The 20947-nt window shown below is 42.8% G+C and overlaps 1 protein-coding gene across 1 annotated transcript in view; it reads left to right on the top strand.

Annotated features, from left to right (window-relative positions):
- The window catches only part of LOC136629160 (gastrula zinc finger protein XlCGF57.1-like), a 28844-nt gene extending 9129 nt beyond the window's left edge, over nucleotides 1-19715 (top strand). Inside the window, exons 2-7 of the mRNA XM_066605318.1 lie at nucleotides 2461-2572; nucleotides 3008-3187; nucleotides 3270-3393; nucleotides 3476-3540; nucleotides 6079-6175; nucleotides 18462-19715. Of these exons, the coding sequence (XP_066461415.1) occupies nucleotides 2501-2572; nucleotides 3008-3187; nucleotides 3270-3393; nucleotides 3476-3540; nucleotides 6079-6175; nucleotides 18462-19642 (1719 nt within the window). The 5' untranslated portion in view covers nucleotides 2461-2500 and the 3' untranslated portion in view covers nucleotides 19643-19715. The remainder of the gene's footprint in view (nucleotides 1-2460; nucleotides 2573-3007; nucleotides 3188-3269; nucleotides 3394-3475; nucleotides 3541-6078; nucleotides 6176-18461) is intronic.
- The last annotated feature ends 1232 nt before the right edge of the window (nucleotides 19716-20947 follow it).

The raw sequence follows: 20947 nt of genomic DNA, 5'->3' as shown, positions 1-20947 counted from the left end.
GCTGTGAGCTCTGGGACTTCATTGCCAGCCGCTCACCATCAGAGCCGCAGGCACTATACCTCTTCTCCTCTCTTCCTCCCGCAACTTACCTCCCCTTACTAGTAGGGCTGCGCAGCCCTGTCCGGCATCTGGGGCAGCACTGCTTACCTATTTTTGGGCGCTTTGGATGATTGATCCAACCCTATCAGACTACCCCTTACAGGCTAAAGGCTGTAATAGGACATCGGTCCAGTACCTATAGACTTGGACATACGAGTCTATTCGCCTAGCCCTTTATTTTTTGGGGCATGATTCATATTGCGCCTTTGAAGGAATTGTCTCTGGAGATTTCTTCTGAGAACGGGGAGCTGAGATATTTTTTTCTCCTACTTGCCGTGAGACTTATATATGCCAATTGGTCTCACTGCAATTAGTAAAGTTGCTAGCCATATACCTATAGGCTACCATCGGTCCGTCTGCTACTTTATCTAGCAAAGTGACCCTTTACACTAAGTCTCTGAACCGAGACGGGGGAAGCAATAGGAGGAGAACTTTGTCTTATTTCCTTCTAATAAAAACAAGGACTACCAACAAGGGTCTTATTTACTATAATAGGATTCATAGGGATTATCACACAGATTTAAGGGCGATTCTCGGCCCTGCTCCTGAAGAACCGCCCCAGACAGGGACGGAGAAACGCGTTGAGCCAATACCCTATCCCTAAAGGAAATTAACTTCGTAATAGAGCTAATATCTGAACGAAGAGCCACTGAAGTGATCACTTACCTCTGGAGCGATTATCCCGCTACTTTAAACTGATGAACGCTTGAGTGATCACTGAGTGACTATTCGAAATATGTACACTAAACACTTGAGCAGTCACTCACTGTGTGATATCAATACACAACTCTGAGCTAATACGTTAAAAAGTGTTGAAACACTGAAAGACACCCCAGTAGTCACCTATCTGCTGAGCAACTATCTCACTCTCAAGACATGAAATGAATGCTGGAGTGTTTATTTGACTACTCGGTTATTAACGTTGGAACACTAACACTAATATCTGAGTGATTATCCACTGTGGGGAATAATCCCTCCAACATGAACGTTGAAATATACGAACCATGAGTGACGATTTATTTAGTATGGTGTAACATATACCTCTGATTAACCATATAATCCTTATTGAAAATAGCGATAATAATGGTCGAGGGGTTTCCAACTATGGACTATTAACAGATACGTTAGATCGGAAACCTAATATCTTTTTGACCTACTTCCTATTGTGACATCTCGCTATAAACCAGTGACCCAGTCCCCTAATTTTGTCAATAGGGGTTAACCCGACTGGATACTCGAGGGGAATTGAGACCCTCACTCCATCTGGTCACTGAGTCACACAGTATGATCCATGTTGTCAGTCCACGTCTGTTAGTGTTTGTTATATGATTTATGTGGCCCTAATTTTAAACAAGTTATTAATAAAAGTTATTCATTTTAATTTCGTCTATATCTGTGAAGGGTTTTTGCCAAAGGTGGTTTCGGCCTTCCTCTTCAATGAGGACATTGTGTTGCCCTCCTACTGTCCGCAACCGGTGCATCGCACGGAGTGGGCCCTTCACAAGCTCGATCTCATAGGAGCTCAGAGATTTTACTTGGCGCAGACCACCTTGTACCGGCGTTCTGACAACCTGTTTGTGCATCCCGAGGGAGCATGTCGTGGTCAAGCCGCTTGCAAGGGCACGATTTCCTGCTGGATTTGTTGGGTGGTGGCTGAAGCCTATAGGTGTAAAGGGACAGACTCTCCCCTATTAGTGACTGCTTACTCGACCAGGGCTATGGGAGCATCATGGGTAGTGCGTCATGGAGCGTCTGCCGCGCAGATGTGTAAGGTGGCTACATGGTCCTCTATGTACACCTTCACCAAATTTTATAGGTGGCAGCATCGGCTGATGACACCCTTGGCCACAGGCTTCTATCGGCTATGGTCTGACAGCAGGTGCTCGATATAATACCAACCTAAGGGGACTGCTCGTGTATGTCCCACTGTATCCTGTATCCCCAATATTCCTGACAAGAAAATTGAATTTTTTCTACTCACCGTAAAATCCTCTTCTTGACCAGAATATTGGGGATATAGCACCCTCCCTTTATTATTATACCAGGTTATGTGCCTCCCAGTTGGAGCCCTTGGTTCTCAGATTTCACATGAGGTTACCAGTATCATGCTGTTTTGTACCGTGGTATTGTATTTCACGTTTGTGTTTCACGGCTTTTGGTTGTGCTTCTCTGCTAGGACTCCTACCACTGCTTGCTTACAAACGGACTTTCCCAAGCAGGCAGGAAGGGGTACCTCCTAGTAGCAGCTACTACCCACTGTATTCTGTATCTCCAATATCCTGGTCATGAAAAGGATTTTATAGTAAGTAAAAAATCCAAATTTTGTGCGATTTCTTACATTCTTATTGTCTTTCCATTCAGGTTCCTACAACATAAAAGTTGTATTTATGAACTACCAAGGATGGAGAGGAACAAGATGGTAGAAAGAATATTTAATCTCACCCTAGAGATACTCTTTCAGCTTACTGGAGAGGTGAGAGATTCTGATGATATCACATTACATCATTCTTATCTATGGTAATAACAGATGATGACACTGGGGAGGTGAGAGATTTTGATGATGTCACATTACATCATTCTTTTCTATGGTAATAACAGATGATTAGAGATGAGCGAGGACAAATACTCCAGTGAGTATCATCCTTTTCGAGTATCTCCCTGCTCGTCCGCAAAGATTTGGGTGACGGCAGGGGCGGCCGGGGGAGGGGGGGGGGGGGGGGGGAAGAAGAGTCTCTCTCTCTCTCTCTCTCCCCCCCACCCCCTTGCTCACTCCCGCAACCCACCGCTCACCCCCTAGTATTTGTCCTTAACGAGTATGCTCGCTCATCTCTACAGATGATGTCACTGGAGAGGTAATTGATTCTGGATATGTCTGTGGTGATATTTATTACTGTCTCCCCATATACAGGATTACACAGTAGTGAAGAAGACCTCTAGTGATGGCTGTCGGGCCCCTGTGTGTGATGGATGGGGAAGACTCCTGAGCCCAATCACAGGGCCCCCACCTCACTCCCTGATGCATGAGGACATCAATGTACAGAAGATTCTAGAAGTCGCCAACAAAATAATTGAGTTGCTAACTGGAGAGGTGACGCTGCAGGGAATGCTGGGACATTATACAGTAACAGCACTGGAGGCTTCTGGGTAATGACTGTATATTGTGTTGTCAGGTTCCTATAAGGTGTCAGGATGTCGCTGTCTATTTCTCCATGGAGGAGTGGGAGTATTTAGAAGAATACAAGGATCTGTACAAGGAGGCCATGGTGGAGACCCGCCAGCCGCTCCCATCACCAGGTAATAGACAGGACTAAATACACGGGGACTTTATTATCTGTATGTACAGAATGACTTCAGTGTCTGTCTGTGTTTCCTCCAGTTCCATCCAGTAAGAGAAGCCCACCAGAGAGATGTCCCCGCCCTCTTCTTCCACAGGACCATCAGGTAGATGGAGATGTCCCTCTGATCTGTAGAAGGCTGTGAAGCTCTTGTCTTCAGTCTTATTAGATGTCTTCTACTTGTGTGATGAGGCCAGTGGAGATGGCAGGATTACCGCTGACCAGAGACATTACATGTTGTCTGGATCTTCTCCCCGTTTTCTGGCGGTGGAGACTGCTGGTGGGAATAAGGGGCCAACAGGTTAGATTTATATCTATCTGCTCCTTTATGTCCCCCGAGACAAACAGCAGATGTGTCTGGTAGCCGCTGATCTCCTCCGAGACAACGTGCAGCGTGTCTAGCCATGCCGGATATACATGTGTATGAGGTTCCTGAGGGGTCATTGAGCCGCCATCTAATATCTATGTCCAGCTTCTAGACCTGCAACTAAGCTTTTTATCAAAAATAATCGTGCCCCTAGAAGAAGTTGCCCTTTTGTTACAAAACTAGACATGCAGTTATATTTTAGGCAGATATGCAAATAATTAGAGTTGTGGTGTGATTAGATGAACGGTCTTTCCACTTGAGGCCTTAAAAGTGGTTTCCACCCCCACCCCCCCTTGACCTATAAAAGGCTCTCGGAGGCTCCTTGTGTGTAGTGACCTCTTCTTCCGCTTGTGTAGAGCTTGTTAACCTCTAGACGCCTCTGACGCAGAAAAGAGATTTTGCCAAGTTAAGAGTTTGTGAGGGGGCGCAATAATAGAATCGGAGAAGCTGGATGGTCGTATTCATGAACTGCCTGACACCTGGGCCATTCTGACCCGACTGTTAGGAGGTGTTGGGACCACTGGATTCAAGAGGATATGCACACACTCGGAATGTCTGACAGACCACTAATAGAAGATTGTCTGTTTCGTTGTTCGCCATCTACAAACAGATGGTGCCCCTCTTACAGGCCCCAGTGTCTGTTGGAACAATTTCCAGGCAATTGGCTAAAGGACATATCTTCTCACGGTACCCGTTACATGTACTGCTTTTGACACCCACCGTCGCCTCTGTATGCAGTGGTGTTGTGAATGATGAAACTAGACTTCTACCGTATGTTACCAGGTTGTATTCAGCAATGAATCCAGGTGTACTTTAGCACTAATGATGGCCGTGTTTGTGTCTGGAGACCTCACGGTAAGCGCCTCAATCCTGCCTTTGTTGTGGAGCACCACACTTGCCCCACTGCTGGTGTGGTGGTCTGGGTGGCCATAACATACGACAGTCACCCCTAGTGGTGCGATGAGTCTCAGTGAAGCTCAGCGATATGTTCAGGACATCCTGCAGCCACATGTGTTACTCTCATGGTGGCTTCCGAGAGGTTTCCAGCATGATAATGCTAGTCCGCACACACAAGGGGGTCTCAGGAGCCGCCACAACATTGTCACACTTTCATGCCAATAGAACCATCTGGGATGCCAACTTTGACAGCCTACAAGTTTGCACAATCTAGAGACTTGGTTTCATTAAATGTGAAGCAATATACTGCAGAATATCAAACGGAACCTGTATACCTCTGGGCCTGTCCGTATCACAACTTCTATCCAAGCTAGAGGTGGTACAACAGGGTACTAGAGCCTCCATGCCACCTGCATCACATCTTGCATCCAAGCTAGAAGCAGTACAACAGGGTACTAGAGCCTCCATGCCCGCCCGTATCACATCTTGTATCCAAGCTAGAGGTGGTACAAAAGGATACTAGAGCCTCTATGCCCACCTGTATCATATCTTGTATCTAAGCTAGAGGTGGTACAACAGGGTACTAGAGCCTCCATGCCCACCTGTATCACGTCTTGTATCCAAGCCAGAGGCGGTACAACAGGGTACTAGAGCCTCCATGCCCACCAGTATCACAGCTTGTATCCAAGCTACAGGTGGTAAAACAGGGTACTAGAGCCTCCCTTCAAGGGGTCAGTTTTCCACAATAGCGTCCTCCTTCACACAGGCGTTTGCAAAAATGCAGTATTTTCTAACGCTGCGATACTGCGTTTTTAGCAACGTTTGCATGCGTTTTGACAGCGCTTTGGCTGAGTTTTCAGCACAGCTGAAAATGTAGCCAAGGAAGCTGGAAACCTTTTTTCAGACTTGCTGGCGTGGCAACCTGCGTTTAACGCTATAAAAACACAGTACAAAGTTGTGCCACTCTTTCAGCAGCCCATTGATTTCAATGGGAGACACACAGCTGAAAACGGCCAAGAATAGAACATGCAACACTGTCAAAATGCAGCGTTGCAAACACTGCGTCTTCAGCCTTGAGTGAGCAGCCCCATTGAAATGAATGGAAGTCTTGTACAGCGTTTAGCACAGCGCTAAACGCTGTCTAAAGACGCCTGTGTGAGGGAGGCCTTAATGATCCCTTTGCTCTGATATTGTAATCACTTACTTATATCCACATGACAATCACACATGTGATTCTAACAACTCCCTCTAGGGGCTTGATGATTTATTTTTTTTCTGTGTGTGTCATTTGGATAACTACTCCTGTCAGGTAATTTTTGCTAATTATGATGACTAATTATCTTTTCTGGTCTGCTAACTTTTCCAATAATTATCTCACAGCTTTTGTATCAAGATCTGACCGATATTAATGCTGCAGTAACAATTGTGACAGTCAAACAGGAATTTGAAGAGGAGACTCCTACAGGTAACCGCCCAGGTGAGTAGTAACCACTAAATACAGCAGAGAAGAGTCACAGATTCTCCTCGGTCAGCGGCTGCTGATAGTTATGTAGATTTGTAAGCTCTGGGATCTGTCAGTTTCTGCTGGATGTTCCCCCATTCAGCCGGAGTACAAACTAAATGTGGATGATGTGTGATACCGTTATGGGCTATCATACATGACAGGCATCTATAATCTATGCATAAAATGAAATGTCCTAACTTACTGACTCATCAACGCAAAACCGAAACCACTGAAGTTAGAAATTAGAGCTGTAAGAGCGTACTCATTTAGGCAAATACTCGAGAGAGTATGGTCATTTTCGAGTATATGCCTGCTCATCCGAAAAGACTCGGGAGCCGGTGTGGGTGAGTGGTGAGTTGCATGGGGGAAAGAGAGAGAGATCCCCCGCCAGCCCCCCGAATCTTTTTGGGCAAGTAGGCATGTACTCAAAAATGCCCATACTCGCTAGAGTAATTTCCCTTAACGAGTATGCTCGCTCATCTCTATTAGAGATCTGAAATTTGGACCGTAGCTTGTTTGTATAACATAGAGATCCACTAAGAGAGGATTTTTTAGAATTCAATCCCTCAGGGGGTGAAAAGGAGATCAAGGTTTGTATGGGAAAACAATATCTAATGAACCTATAGATTTGACACTTGGCAAAAATCTATCGAACAGATAATTAAGCTCGTATTTTACAGATTGTCGAAAACTTGTCCGACTGCTACTAATTCCCACAAACCACCAGAAGTAATGATGGTGGCAAAATCGGGAGAACTACTATAATTCTTCCCATCACGATCATGAGATGAAATGACAATCATCCCAGTGATTCACCATGTGCTCCAATATCTCCTCCTGTTAAATCTATTGCTCCCTGTTATCAGCCATTTCAGAAAGGAAAGATGACTGTAATGGGGTAACAAAGAAAAATCATGTCTCCATACATATATGTGCCTGATAATACCGGGTGGGCCATGAAAAAGTAGGCCGCCACCACTCTTATGAAAGCTGTCTAAAAGAAAATCTGTGTTTGCTCCCCAGAACAACCAATCACAGCCCAGTTTTCATTTCCTATACTGCTGAGCTGTGATTGGTTGCTAGGGCCAGCAAAGACATATTTATTTTTGTCAGCTTGTTAAAGGTTTAACCCTAAATGGCACAATGGTGCCTCCTAGCGTCGTGCGTATTATTGGTGATGGTGCCGCCTGTTTAGCACAATATCCTATACTTTGTACGACACTCCAGTCATTGCCAGAGAGGTCCGTGAGGAGATATTGGAGCAGGTGGGGAAATCGCTGGGATCATTTTGCCGTTTTGTCTCATCATAGTGGTGGGGAATAATTCAAACAGTTCTATTTTGCAGATTTTTGGCAACATCGCACTTCTGGTGGTGTGTGAGAACTAGTAGCATCCGGGCAAATATTTAGATAAGTGTTTGAAGTCTATCACAATGGGGAGTTGTATGGAAAGTCTAGAGTTGAAAGGAATACCATAACTAGACTGTGTTTACTTCTTCATAAGAACTTTCTAACAGACATTTTCATGGTTTACCTGCCTTATATGTCAAACAAATTCCCTTTCCTCAACTTGAAAGTACTTCTAATTCTGGGAAAACTGCTAAAAACCGCCAAGCTAAATTTACTGATGAGATCAAGAGAAGACAGCTCACTAAGTGACAGCTTACTAACGAACGAATCCACATGTTCATAGAGCAGCAGCAGCTAAATACCAAGAAAATAAACCCGAGGTTCATAGAGCTGCAGCAGCTAATTATCAGCAGAATAACCCCGAAGTTCATAGAGCTGCAGCAGCTAATTATCAGCAGAATAACCCCGAAGTTCATAGAGCTGCAGCAGCTAATTATCAGCAGAATAACCCCCGAAGTTCATAGAGCTGCAGCAGCTAATTATCAGCAGAATAACCCCCGAAGTTCATAGAGCTGCAGCAGCTAATTATCAGCAGAATAACCCCCGAAGTTCATAGAGCTGCAGCAGCTAATTATCAGCAGAATAACCTCCGAAGATCATAGAGCTGCAGCAGCTTTACATCATCAGCTGAATAACCCTGAAATTCAGAGAGGAGCTGTTAATAGATATGATAGAAGTAATCCAAGAGGATGATCAGGAAGGTGATCGTTTCCATAGCAGGCTAAGGGTGAAGTCACCCGAACGTATATCGGCTCTGTTTTCACGCCGAGCCGATATATGTTGTCCTCGTGTGCAGGGGGGGGGGAGAGGCTGGAAGAGACAGGAGCAGGAACTGAGCTCCCGCCCCCCTCTCTGCCTCCTCTCCGCCCCTCTGCACTATTTGCAATGGGGAGAGGTGGGACGGGGGCGGGGCTAATTCGCGGCACTTAACCCCGCCCCACCTCTTCCCATTGCAAATAGTGCAGAGGGGCGGAGAGGAGGCAAAGAGGGGGGCGGGAGCTCAGTTCCTGCTCCTGGCTCTTCCATCCTCCCCCCCCCTTGCACAGGAGGACAACGTATATCGGCTCGGCGTAAAAACCGAGCCGATATACGTTCGTGTGACTTCACCCTTAAGCTTTGTCCGGAATCTTGTGCGATTCGGACGTGGATTATGAATCTGATAAAAATATTGCTCTGGAAACTCTGACTCATAAATGTATTGTAACATTCTTAAGTGGAAAGAGGGGGCTCCTGGTATGTGCTGCAGTCGTGGTAAAGGGCAAATTCCGACTTTTGAGTCTTTGCCTGAACTGCTCTATAGCAGCGTAATTATGGGTCTTCATCTGGAGCGAATACATTTTATGGACTGTATTAGCAATAGTTGTTTTCAAATGAAATCCTTTGGAGCTGAACAAACTGTAGAAAATGGTTTTATGACCACTTTCAAAGTGCAAGGACAGGTGTACCACTTAGTTGGAACTTTGCTGCTTTTACCCCAAGAAAAACCTCAATTTCTTCAGATTTACTTAGTTGGTGAAGATGAACAAGAAGCAAGCCTGAGATGCAACTTGGTTACATAGTTGCAAGCTCTTGGATCACTGAAATTCCCCTCTTTTAAGCTCCCAGAGAGACATTCTGAACACCGATGTCTCTGAAGATGAAATATTAGACACTATTAAACACCTTAAACTAGTAAAGACCTCGAGACCCGATGGATTCACTGCCCTATATTACAAAACCTTTTAAGATATTTTAGTTCAACACCTTAAAAAAAAATTTCAGAACCTTCTGAAGGGGGAGGTCCCACCAAATGGATTTCTAGACTCTCAACTCACAGTGATCCCTGAAGAAAATAAAGACCACCAGTCTCCAAAAAACTACAGACCTATATCTCTACTTAATTTAGACTGCAAGATTTTTACCTCCATGTTTGCTGCGTGACTGAACCGCTTGCTTCCAGCCCTGGTTCATAGGTATCAGGTGGGATTTATACCTGTTAGACAAGCTCCAGACAACATCCATGAGGTTCTCTATATTATAAACCACGTCTCCAATATGAATGCCCAGATGACTCTTTTAGCACTAGACTTGGAAAAGGCCTTTGATACCTTCTCGGGGAGCTACACTTCTTTTGGGTTCTACAACGCATTGGAATCTAGGGGCCCTTCTTCTCCGCTGTCTTAGCTCTTTACTCCACACCATCTACGCTTCTTAAACTACCCACCACAATGGCCACCCCTTTTCAAATCAATAGGGGAACCAGACAAGGATTCCCACTATCCCCAACTCTTTTTTGCATTGACGATAGAGCCACTGGCAGAGGCCATCCGCACAAACCCCAAGTGAGGGGTTTGAAGTTGGGAGATAGCGAATATAAAGTAAGCCTCTTTGAAGATGACCTCCTACTAACCCTATCCCAACCCCTAACATCTTTGCCAAACCTGATGTCCATATTGGATACTGGCAGCTATCTTGGGTCTCCGAGGGAACTTTGATAAATCAGAAATAGTCTTCATCAACACCCCAGAGCATTTTTAAAAAACTGGTTTATCTTAATTTCCAATTCCAGCATAAACAACACTACAATCTGACCACTTCATTACACTCCCTGTATAAATGGAATTCCCCCCCCCCCCCAACTGAAGAAACTGGCATTGGACATGTTAAAATTGGATAAGCCCTACTTGTCCTGGGTGAGTAGAATTAATGCAATTCAAATAGTCCCACTACCATGGATACTTTATTCCTTTTGCCACTCTCAGCAACTTCCAGCGCACCATATTTAACTTTATCTAGGCCACTAAATGTTCAATGATTAAGCACACTGTAATCCACTATCACCAGCGACTGGGGGCCTCTCAGTGCCCAATTTAGTTAAATATTACAAATCGGTGTGAATGGCCCAATGAGAAGTATGTTTGGGTAACACAACTGGCCTGCTCTGCGGGGACATTTAGAAAAGACTCCTAAATCAACACCTTATTACATTCTTAACTTGGTCTACAGAACCCCTCCCCCCAGGTTTGCCCTTTCATCCCTATCCCACTTCTACAACAAGTCAAAACTTCTTACCATACAACACTTTATAGCCACATTTAAACCCTCTACACAGGAATATCTACGGATTAACCAGGTGTCCCACTTTGTCCACTCCCAATTTTGCCCCCTCATTCTCCCCAAACCCACTCGATTTAAAAACCAATGTGCTAATAACCCTTCCCAGAGAGGAACCCTCTCATATAGCTATAGTATGCTAAACCAACCTGTAGCCTGGGAAGAACTTCTGTTTATGAGGAGGTGGGAGGAGGACCTAGGGACTGAGATGATTTTAGAGAGGTGGCAGCACTGCTGCTCCACGATCGGAGGTTGCCCAGAGGTTGGATAGATTGTGGTCACAGGTCCGTAACTTATTTAACAATCTGTTTGTGGGCCCAATACCTAAATCTCCTATGGCCTTCCTTTTAGGTGATCGTTCACCAAGCGTTAAATTTAGAGCCCATAAGCTCATTCAATTTATCTGTATGGCCACAAGGACCCAAATCGCTTCCAAATGGAAATCCTCTAATCTCTCCTTTCCTTAGGTGATCAATAGATGATCCACAATTATTCTATTTGAAAGAATTCACGCAATCTGAATGGATTCCAAAACCAATTTCCTAAACACTTGGCAACCCTGGATTGACCACCTAGAAGTCCCAGGTGTGCGGTACAATATAGCATCTACCTAATCATCCCACCAGTAACAAGCTTTGGTTAGTTTTTGGAAAAAAATGGAAATTTGATATGGATCCTTGACAACCCCCCTGTTTGTTTCCTCTGTATCCCTACCCTAGACTATATTAGAGTATAATGTTTAAAAAAAAAAAAGAAAAAAAGAATTTTCGGTATTCAAAACAAGTAGTAATAAGCCCACTGCATGGGAAGTTAGAATGTTGTTGTTGCTGTTAGCCGTTTAGTCGTTCATGACCCTCGGCGACCCTAAAGGCCAGCTCCTCCATGTTTATCGGTTTTGCACTGTTTTTTTTAGCTGTGTGATATCCATGCCAGTATCAGCTCTGACAGTATCAGCCATCGTGACCTTTGGCGTCCGGGTCTTTTTTTTTTTTCCACTGATCTTTCCAAGCATTATAGATTTTTCTAGCGACTAGCATTACATGGACAAAATACGTTAGTCTGCTCATCCTGCCCTCCAGTGATGTATTGGGTCTTATATGATTAAGGACTTCTCTGTTTGTTACTCTGACCATCCAGGGTATACGCAGCAGCTTCCACCAGCACCGCAGCTCAAATGCATCCATCCTCCTCCTATCAGCTTTTTTCGCAGTCCAGCTTTCACATCCATACATGGCTATAGAGAAAATGATGGTATGCACGCAGTCAAAGGCCTTGATGTAGTCGATGAAGCACATGTAAATATTCTTTTGGTATTCTTGAGCTTTTTCCATGGTCCATCACAGGTTTGCAATATGGTCGCGGGCTCCTGCGTCCTCGCCGGAATCCTGCCTGCGCATCAGGGAGCGCCGCTTCAACCACTGATCTCAGTCTTTCCTGTATAATTTTGAGAAGCATCTTGCTTGCATGTGGATTGAGGGCTTTTGTTCGGTAGTTGGAGTAATTCTGGGAGTAGCCTTTCTTTGGTAGGGACAAAGACAGATCTTTTCCAGCCTTCTGGCCATTGTGTGAAGGATGCCCATACTGCCTGGCACAGCACTGTAATGTGTTTTTACTGGTACTGGCAGCAATAGATCTGCCGATATGTTATCTATGCCTGGTGCTTTATTTTTGGCTAGTTGTTTCATTGCCATAACCACTTCTGACTCCATTATGGAGGGCTCCAAGTCCACAGGCATCACCTCAATGTTCCACGTCTGTGGTTACAGGCATATAGTTCCTGAGTATTCCTTCCACCTATCCTTGATACCCTGTTGGTCATTCAGTTCCTTCCCATTTTTGCCTTAGACTGTGCTGTTGCGTGCCATTTGTTTGGAAAAGTTTGGGTTTTTTTTAAATTTATTTTGTTGAATGGCAAAACAGGTTTTCCTCCTATCCATATTTTGTTGTGGCTAGAGCAAGGCATTTTCCCAAACAAATTAGATGTTTTCTGTGCGGAGATACCAAAACCTGAAAAAGATTTTTTGCTTCATGAAATTATCAAGCCCAGTATGATCCATGAGCCTTGTGGTAATTTAAACACCAATGCATTCTGCATGAAAGAAAGTTGCTGCAGCAAAAAGTATCCTCAACCCTTCTTGAAAGAAACTCAAACAGGAGACAGTGAATACCCCCAGTACCGGCGAAGAGCTCCGAAGGACGGTGATTTCACTATTTAAATCAGTGGTGTAACCCTGGATGACCGCTGGGTGGGGCCTAATAATCCTGTTCTTTCACCTACATTTGTTCCCATATTAACATAGAGTATTGCAGTTCTGTAAAGTCTATTAAATACATATGTAAATGTGTTAATAAATCAGGCTACATTTGGTCTTGAAAATAATGAGATCAAATTATATGAAATTGGTTGATACATTAGCAGTTCTGAAGCTGTTTGGAGAATTCTGACGTTTCCCATGCACGGAAGGTTTCCAATAATCATTCAATTCGCAGTGCATTTGGGAGATGGCCATTTATTTGAATCCAAATGACAATTTGATACAGAATTTTAACAGCTCCTATAAAACTACACTTTTTAGCATTTTTTTTAACCTATACAAAACATGATTTTGCAAAAACTCTTCTTCGTGTATGGAAAATTAACAGATTTGAGCGAAAAAAAATGTGGAAATGACGTCAATGCCTGGCCAGCAGTAAAAGGGATCAAGCTTTGGCCAGAGTGTTCACTGTTCACCCGAAAAATGCGGCGTACCACTATCTTCACCTTCTGCTTCATGAATGTATAGGTCCAATGTTATTCTTGGATTTGAAGACTATTAATGCCATTGTTCACCCAACATATCAATCAGTCTGGAAGACTCTTGACTTGCTAGAGGATGACCAGCACTGGCAAGCTCCTATGGAAGAAGCTTCTCCTTGTGATTCTCCATGCAAACTACGGGAACTTTTCTCAGTATTGTTGATATTTGGTCAATTATCAGATGCTTTATGTCTTTAGGAAAAATACAAGGTTAGATGTCGGAGGACATAAAGCAAGAAAATGTTCACCACATTCATGGATGAAATTTATTATAAAGGCCTGATTTCTATTGAAGACACAGTGTTGTTTTTGGGAGGACAATGTTTAGAACACGAGGACTTACCTCAACCTACAAGATGTAATACAGTCTTACAAAATAGAGATTGACGTAGAGGGATCAGTTATGGCACAACTTTTCCGGCACAGTTTTAAGTTTACAAACAAATTTTAGAAAGGGTTGAAGGCACTGGTCAAATATTTTTCCTGGATCCTCCTGGGGAAAACGGCAAAACCTTTGTCCTAAATCTATTACTAGCCAAAATATGTAAAGCTTGTGCGATAGCCTTGGCTGCCGCCTCTTCTGGCATTGCTGCCGCATTACTAGATACAGGTAAGGCACCTCATTCTGCTTTTAAACTGCCCTTAAATCTGATGCATGTGGAGACACCTCTGTGCAACATATCAATGCAGAGTAATATGGCGCAGGGCCAATCTAATAGTATGAGATCACTCTACTATGGCTCATAAAGGTGGAGTTGAAGAGCTCAGTAGAATGGTAAAAAGATCTAAGATGTAAAATGATGGCTTAATGGGGGGGTGTTATGGTTCTCTAAGCTGTAGACTTTTGTCAAACTTCACCAGTCGTGCACAGGGGAACACAAGCCGATGAAATATGGTCATGTTTAAAATCTTCATATTTATGGCCTCATATTCTGAAGCTCAACCTAATAATAAATATGAGAGTTCTCTTAAGCGGTGATGCTTCCGATGGGCATTTTTCAGAGTCGTTACTTAAATTAGGAGATGGAGAAAACGCTACACTTGAAAGTAAGATCATCATAACACCAAGCTTAGCCATAGTGGTGACATCTCTTACAGAATTGACTGCTAAGGTATACCCCGACAGCTCATAAACTGGTTATGTGATTGTGTGATTCTTTTTTTTTTTTTTTTGACTAAGCTGCTAGCAATGATCTCTTTGTTGAAGTCATTCGAAGAAATGCAATATGTCTATAAACTCAGTACTACTGACTGATGATGCTGTAAACTATCTTGTAAAATTCCTAAACCCCCTCGACCTAGCTGGTCTTCTCTCACATAACCTCATTCTTAACATTAGTCATTAGTTACTAAGGAACTTAAACCCTCCTAAATTAATAAAAGTTCCCCAATGAAATGGTATCGAAGCCACAGTATTTACTGGCTGCGCTAAAGGTGAAACTATTCGTACCACGAATACCATTAATACCCACTGTGTACCCGTTTGAGTTCAAAAAACTGCAGTTCCCCAAGGTCTGGTTTGCAATGACGATCAATGAATTGCAGGGGCAATCGTTGAATGTAGCTGGAATAGACTTGAGGAAGGACTGCTTTTCAGTACTGATGGACAAAAGCACAGTATTTGACAATTTTGAGACTAAAACCATTCGCTCCAGCTCTACTGATATCCAGTTACAGAGCGCCAGCAGAATCCAGAACATGGAGGCATAGAAGATGGCATAAATAATGGTGCAAACCTACAGTATGCCCGCTCACAGCTGGCATAGGTCAGTTTCCGGTCCATGAATTACTCTTAAGATGTTCCATTTTTTTTTGTTTTTTTTTAAAGAGACGTGTGCCTTTTAAAATAAGGGTGTCTGGTCTTACTCCAACACAGTTTATAGGCATAAGAAACAACTTTCTTGATAGATCAACGTCTGTGTACCCTGAGGGAATGTCCGGGTCCCAGCAATCTACTTTTTGTCTAGAAGGAAAGTTATGCTAAAGCCATTTCATCAGGTGATGTACAGAAGATGAACCTTAGAAATAAGAAAAAGGTTAAAAAGTATTTCCCAGCAATCTGCCTTGCCTGTACTGACGAGGGAAAAGATTTGCATCTGTTGACCAACCTGGTGATGTCAGATGTCTGTCCTGTTTTCCACTGAATACTGATGCAGTTACTTCTACCACCACCTCTGCTACTAGTCTACTAGCCCTACACAACCGCAGATCAACCAGATGATCCCAAAAAGACATATCTTGCTCAAATCCTTCTGTCTCTTTATGTAATACCAAACAGACTGGATGATGATGAGATCAAGGCTCTGTGGAGACCATATTTTCACTTCCAGGAGTCCTTGTTATTCTTAAACCTGAAGATAATTCTTAAGGACATAGGCTGTATGTTTGAGATTGTTTTCCTGCTGCAGAATAAAGCTGGAGTCAATCATACACCTTCTATTTTTGAAAAAATTCTTACTTTGGAGCATTTTTTTCACATCTACCTAAAACGTTTACACAGTAATTTTTACTGAACCAAACTTTTGCCAAGATTCGTTGAACTGGACAAACCGAACTTTTGAGAAGTTTGTTCCTCACTAGGAAGGGGACAGGTTGTATATAGTAGATTACAAGTTGAGGGAGTAGGTCAGACAGGTATGGAAGGAACAGGTTCTATATAAAAGAAAATCTGGAGAGTTATCAGGATATCAGGTCAGAGATGTAGAGAGGGGCAGGGGATAGGCTGTATATAGATTACGTATGAGACAGATTGGGCATATTAGGTCTGAGATGTATGAACTGGACAAGTTGTGGATGGCCTTGTATGTCGTTAATTATATTCTGAACTGAATTCTGTGGATAAGAGGCTGCCAGTGAAGAGATGGACAGAGATAGGAGAGGTGCAGTACCAAGCAGCAGCATTGAGAATTGGTTAGATGGGCAGAAAAGTGTTGGATCGAATGCTATAGAGAAGGATAATGTAGTAATCCAGTTGGGAGATGGAGGGCATGCAAGAACATTTTTGTTAACTTGAGGATGAGGAGTACCATGCCAATTGCCATGTCCCAGCAGCCAAGAGTGTACTTTTTTTAGAGGGTTAAGTTTTATATGAAACATACAATGACTACATGTATTAAAGTTTTTTAAGCTTTTTTTTTTGTAAGAACTGAACCTTTTTGTATTAAATGGCATACAATGAATTGACCTTTCGCTACTTGTATTGGCATAGATCTACTGTGAGGAACTACATCTCTGAACAGTCCTACAAAGTTAGATTCAAATCCCTCCCTTGCCCCCCTTACCCCCTTCCCGCATCTCATACTTGTGTTTGATTGGGTATGGGATTATGTTTAATCTATTTATTGAGTTTTATAGGTCTATGAACAAATAGGGGAATAGACAACTAAAAAAACAAATTGGCACCATGAGGATCACAGCAATGACTATACTTAGGAAGGCATATGGTCCATTTGGAAATGGTCCTTTGGTAAGTTTCCTATTAGGAAAATCAAAGTATGCATACAAAATCTAGATCATAGATGAAGTTGGGCCTGAGGCTTGTAATTTAGCGGTAGGGCTTGAATAGTCGAGCCCTTACATTGAGAGGACATTCAAAGAAGCTGCCCCTCATTACAAGCATTACTTGTGAGGGTGAGAGTAGGAAGAAGGTGGTAGAGGAATAAAAAAAAATGGAGGAGGGGGTGGAGGGACCCAATCAGTCAACTTAGTCATTCACCCTAGCAAGGTTAAGAAATCTGTAGCTTGGAAAGAGCTCCACATAGATCATGAGCCAATATTTTTAGAGGGATCATGGGTGTCATCTGCTCCTCCATGTGCATTAGATAACTTGTTTCTTGGACGAACTTCACCACTGATGGTGGATGAGGGCTCCATCAATGACAAGGACTCACAGCTGCCCAGAAGTGATGCAATATGCCCTTTTTCACTGAAGCAAAGGAATTCGAGATGATAGAAAACAGGGCCAGTTGTGGCGATGCAACTGCTGAGCTATGTTTAACTTCTTCATACATCCAGAAGACCATATCCTAAAAAGGACAGAGATCCAGGTTCTTTCACCAGACCTGATCTCTCGGAGCTGCAGAGCTAACAAGAGTCTGATATTGCCATAAAAAAATGATAAATGATGTCTGGACACCTATACTACCTAATGAGCAGTTGTGGGTACAGTATTATAATAGGACTCGGACAACTCCCTATCCCTCTTGGAGAATGTGAGATGGGGCTAATGGCATGCATGATAACGGGTTTGAAGACAATTCTTTGTTATATCCTAGGAAGCTCCCAGTGAGAGGTTATGATTGTCATGTTTCAGAGCATATTTATACCAATTTATTGATACAAAGCATGAAGGATAAATATTAACTGGATATGATAGTGAGTTCAGGGGTTCCTGGATGTCCCCATCTTAGCTCTTGAGACATGAAGCAGCTGAATCACCAGATCATAAAAAAACATATTTGAATTATCTTAAAACTGGAATGTGCCAGGACTGGCCTTGAGCTACTTTTCTTTCGACAAATGGATAGCATTGTCAGCATGCAGTAGGCAAAGACCAGAAGACAGGCTCAGGCCTTCTTTATTGCTTACATTTGTTACAGATTCTTTACAGTCCAAGTGAGTGCTGTTTGCCCTTCCTCATGATTCAAGAGGTTTTATTTTAGATGCAGATGGATTGTGTTAAGCCCCATTTACACAGGATGATTATCGCTCAAAATTTGCCCAAATGCTATATTTTGAACAATAATTGTTGTGTGTAAATGCTACCATTGTTTGCTTTTCGGACGAACAATTATTTTATGTTTTGATTTATTTTATTTAATTTGATTGTGCAAGAGCCAGAAGAATCACTTATCTATGGTTCATATTTATATCAATCATACATGATTAGACCTACCACTTACAGGACGGGATACAAATCATAATTATTCTAAAATAGTAACAGCTGTTTTGTTTTTGGTAGATGATGGTACCGGGAGCTCAGAGGGATGTCTGATATATGCAGACTGTAAAGCAGAAGATTATGGTATTACACAAGATACATATGAGGAACCTGCCATTATCCCAGATACGCCCTCAGCCCTTTACTGGAAATATCCGTCATCTGATCCTCTTATACAGGTCCCATCATCTGATTCAGCACAGACTGATAAGCAGAAGAAAAGTCACAGAGGACGAGAACATCAAAGGACTCACAGAGGAGAGAAGCCATATTCATGTTCAGAATGTGGGAAATGTTATATTGCTAAATCATCTCTTGTTCAACATCAGAAAATTCACACAGGGGAGAAGCCATTTTCGTGTCCAGTATGTGGGAAATGTTTTACTCACAAACCAAATCTTGATGAACATGAAAGAACTCACACAGGAGAGAAGCCATTTTCATGCTTACAATGCGGGAAGTGTTTTATACGTAAATCACAACTCGTCAGGCATCAGATAACTCACACAGGGGAGAAGCCATTTTCATGTTCAGAATGTGGGAAATGTTTTACTACTAAATCATATCTAGTATCTCATCAAGTAGCTCACACAGGGGAGAAGCCGTTTTCATGTTCAGAATGTGAGAAATGTTTTACTTTGAATTCACATCTTGTTAAACATCAGAGAATTCACACAGGAGAGAAGCCATTTACATGTTTGCTATGTGGCAAATGTTTTGCTTTGAAATCAGATCTTGTTAGACATCAGAGAAGTCACACAGGAGAGAAGCCATTTTCATGTACAGAATGTGGGAAATGTTTTTCAGAGAAATCAAACCTTGTAACACATCAGCGAATTCATACAGGGAGGAAGCCATTTTCATGTTCAGTATGTGGAAAGTCTTTTACTCATAAACGAAATCTTGATAATCACCAAAGAACTCACACAGGGGAGAAGCCATTTGCATGTTCAGAATGCGGGAAATGTTTTACTGTAAAATCAGATCTTGTTCGACATCAAAGAAGCCATACAGGAGAGAAGCCATTTTCATGTTCAGAATGCGGGAAATGTTTTACTGTAAAGTCAGATCTTGTTCGACATCTCAGAAGCCACACAGGGGAGAAGCCATATTTATGCTCAGAATGTGGACAATGCTTTACTCGGAAATTTAAGCTACTTTCACATCAAATAGTTCATACAGAGGAGAAGCAATTTTCATGATCAGATTGAGGTATATGTTATACTTTGGTACAATTTTTAGCAGTACATCAGAGACTTCACACAAATAGCCAAGTTCAGGGTTTCAATAAATCCATTTTCATGTACTACATGTGGAAAGTGCTTTACTCCTCTAACACTACAGGACATACAGTTATGTCCTCGGGATCCAAGGTTTGTATGGAACATACAATGCTTGTGGCATCTGTTTTTGAGAGCTGAAACCTGCCCACAACAACCGCAATCAGTGTGAGTGCTGATAGCAGCTATTCTCCAATACATGGAGGTCCGGCAGCACTCAAACACAGCTTTCCCAAATGGGCGAGGTAGATATATGCCCAGCCACCAGTCAGTGGGATCATGGACCTCCAATCCCGTGTCAATCCATAACAGTAAGGCAGAGGGGGCAGCATCAAAGGTGTAGAATAAAGTTTAAAATCTTTTTATTGCTTCCATATAGTAAAAGGTAACGTTTCGACTACATGTCTTTTTTAAGCCCTGTATCAGCATGGGATTATGAGAGATCACTCCTCTCAAACCAGCCTGATCAGCTTCTACGAGAAGGTAAGTTCTAGACTGGACCGGGGATAGTCATTGGATCTTGTGTATCTGGACTATTCTAAAGTGTTTGATCTTCTGCCGCATAAAAGGTTAGTATGTAAAATGAGATGATTGGTCTGGGCAAAAATGTGTGTAAGTAGGTAAGTAACTGATCAGCAATAGAAAGCAGAGGGGGGTGGTTATAAATGGTACATACTCTGATTGGGTCACCGTTACTAGTGGGGTAACACAGTGGTCAGTATTGGGCTCTATTCTTTTTAATATATTCATTAATGACCTGTTAGAAGGATTGTACAGTAAAATATCAATATTTGCAGATGTATGGGTCAGCAACGGCAGCCGACTTCCCTGATTTCAGTGTTATTTTAGGTGCATTTAATTAGAAAAAAAACAGGCCATACTTTACTCCTCTGTCGCTCCACAGCTGCTGATAGTTGGCACCATTGTCCCCGTAGTCATTTCCCGTGCGCAGCATTAGTGAGGCCAGGGAATGACCACAGTGACCATGCCTTTGTCACATGATTCAACAATGCGGAAGTCGGTGGGCGAGAACAGCGCTGACTACCAGCAGAGCGACAGAGGAGATGAGTATGGCCTGGTTTTTCATCTCATTACATACAGGGCGCCGTTGGAGGGGGCAAAGAGAGTACTGTTTCTAAAAAGGGACAAATGGGGGCTTGATTTCTAAATGGGGAAATTGGGAAAATTATTTCTAAAAGAATTCCACCCACTTCTCATTATCTGCTG

Source organism: Eleutherodactylus coqui, chromosome 5, assembly GCF_035609145.1.
Source record: "Eleutherodactylus coqui strain aEleCoq1 chromosome 5, aEleCoq1.hap1, whole genome shotgun sequence".
In the NCBI taxonomy this organism is placed as follows: domain Eukaryota; kingdom Metazoa; phylum Chordata; class Amphibia; order Anura; family Eleutherodactylidae; genus Eleutherodactylus; species Eleutherodactylus coqui.
The sequence above is the reverse complement of the archived record's forward strand: the minus strand, read 5'-3'. Positions and strand labels throughout refer to the sequence as shown.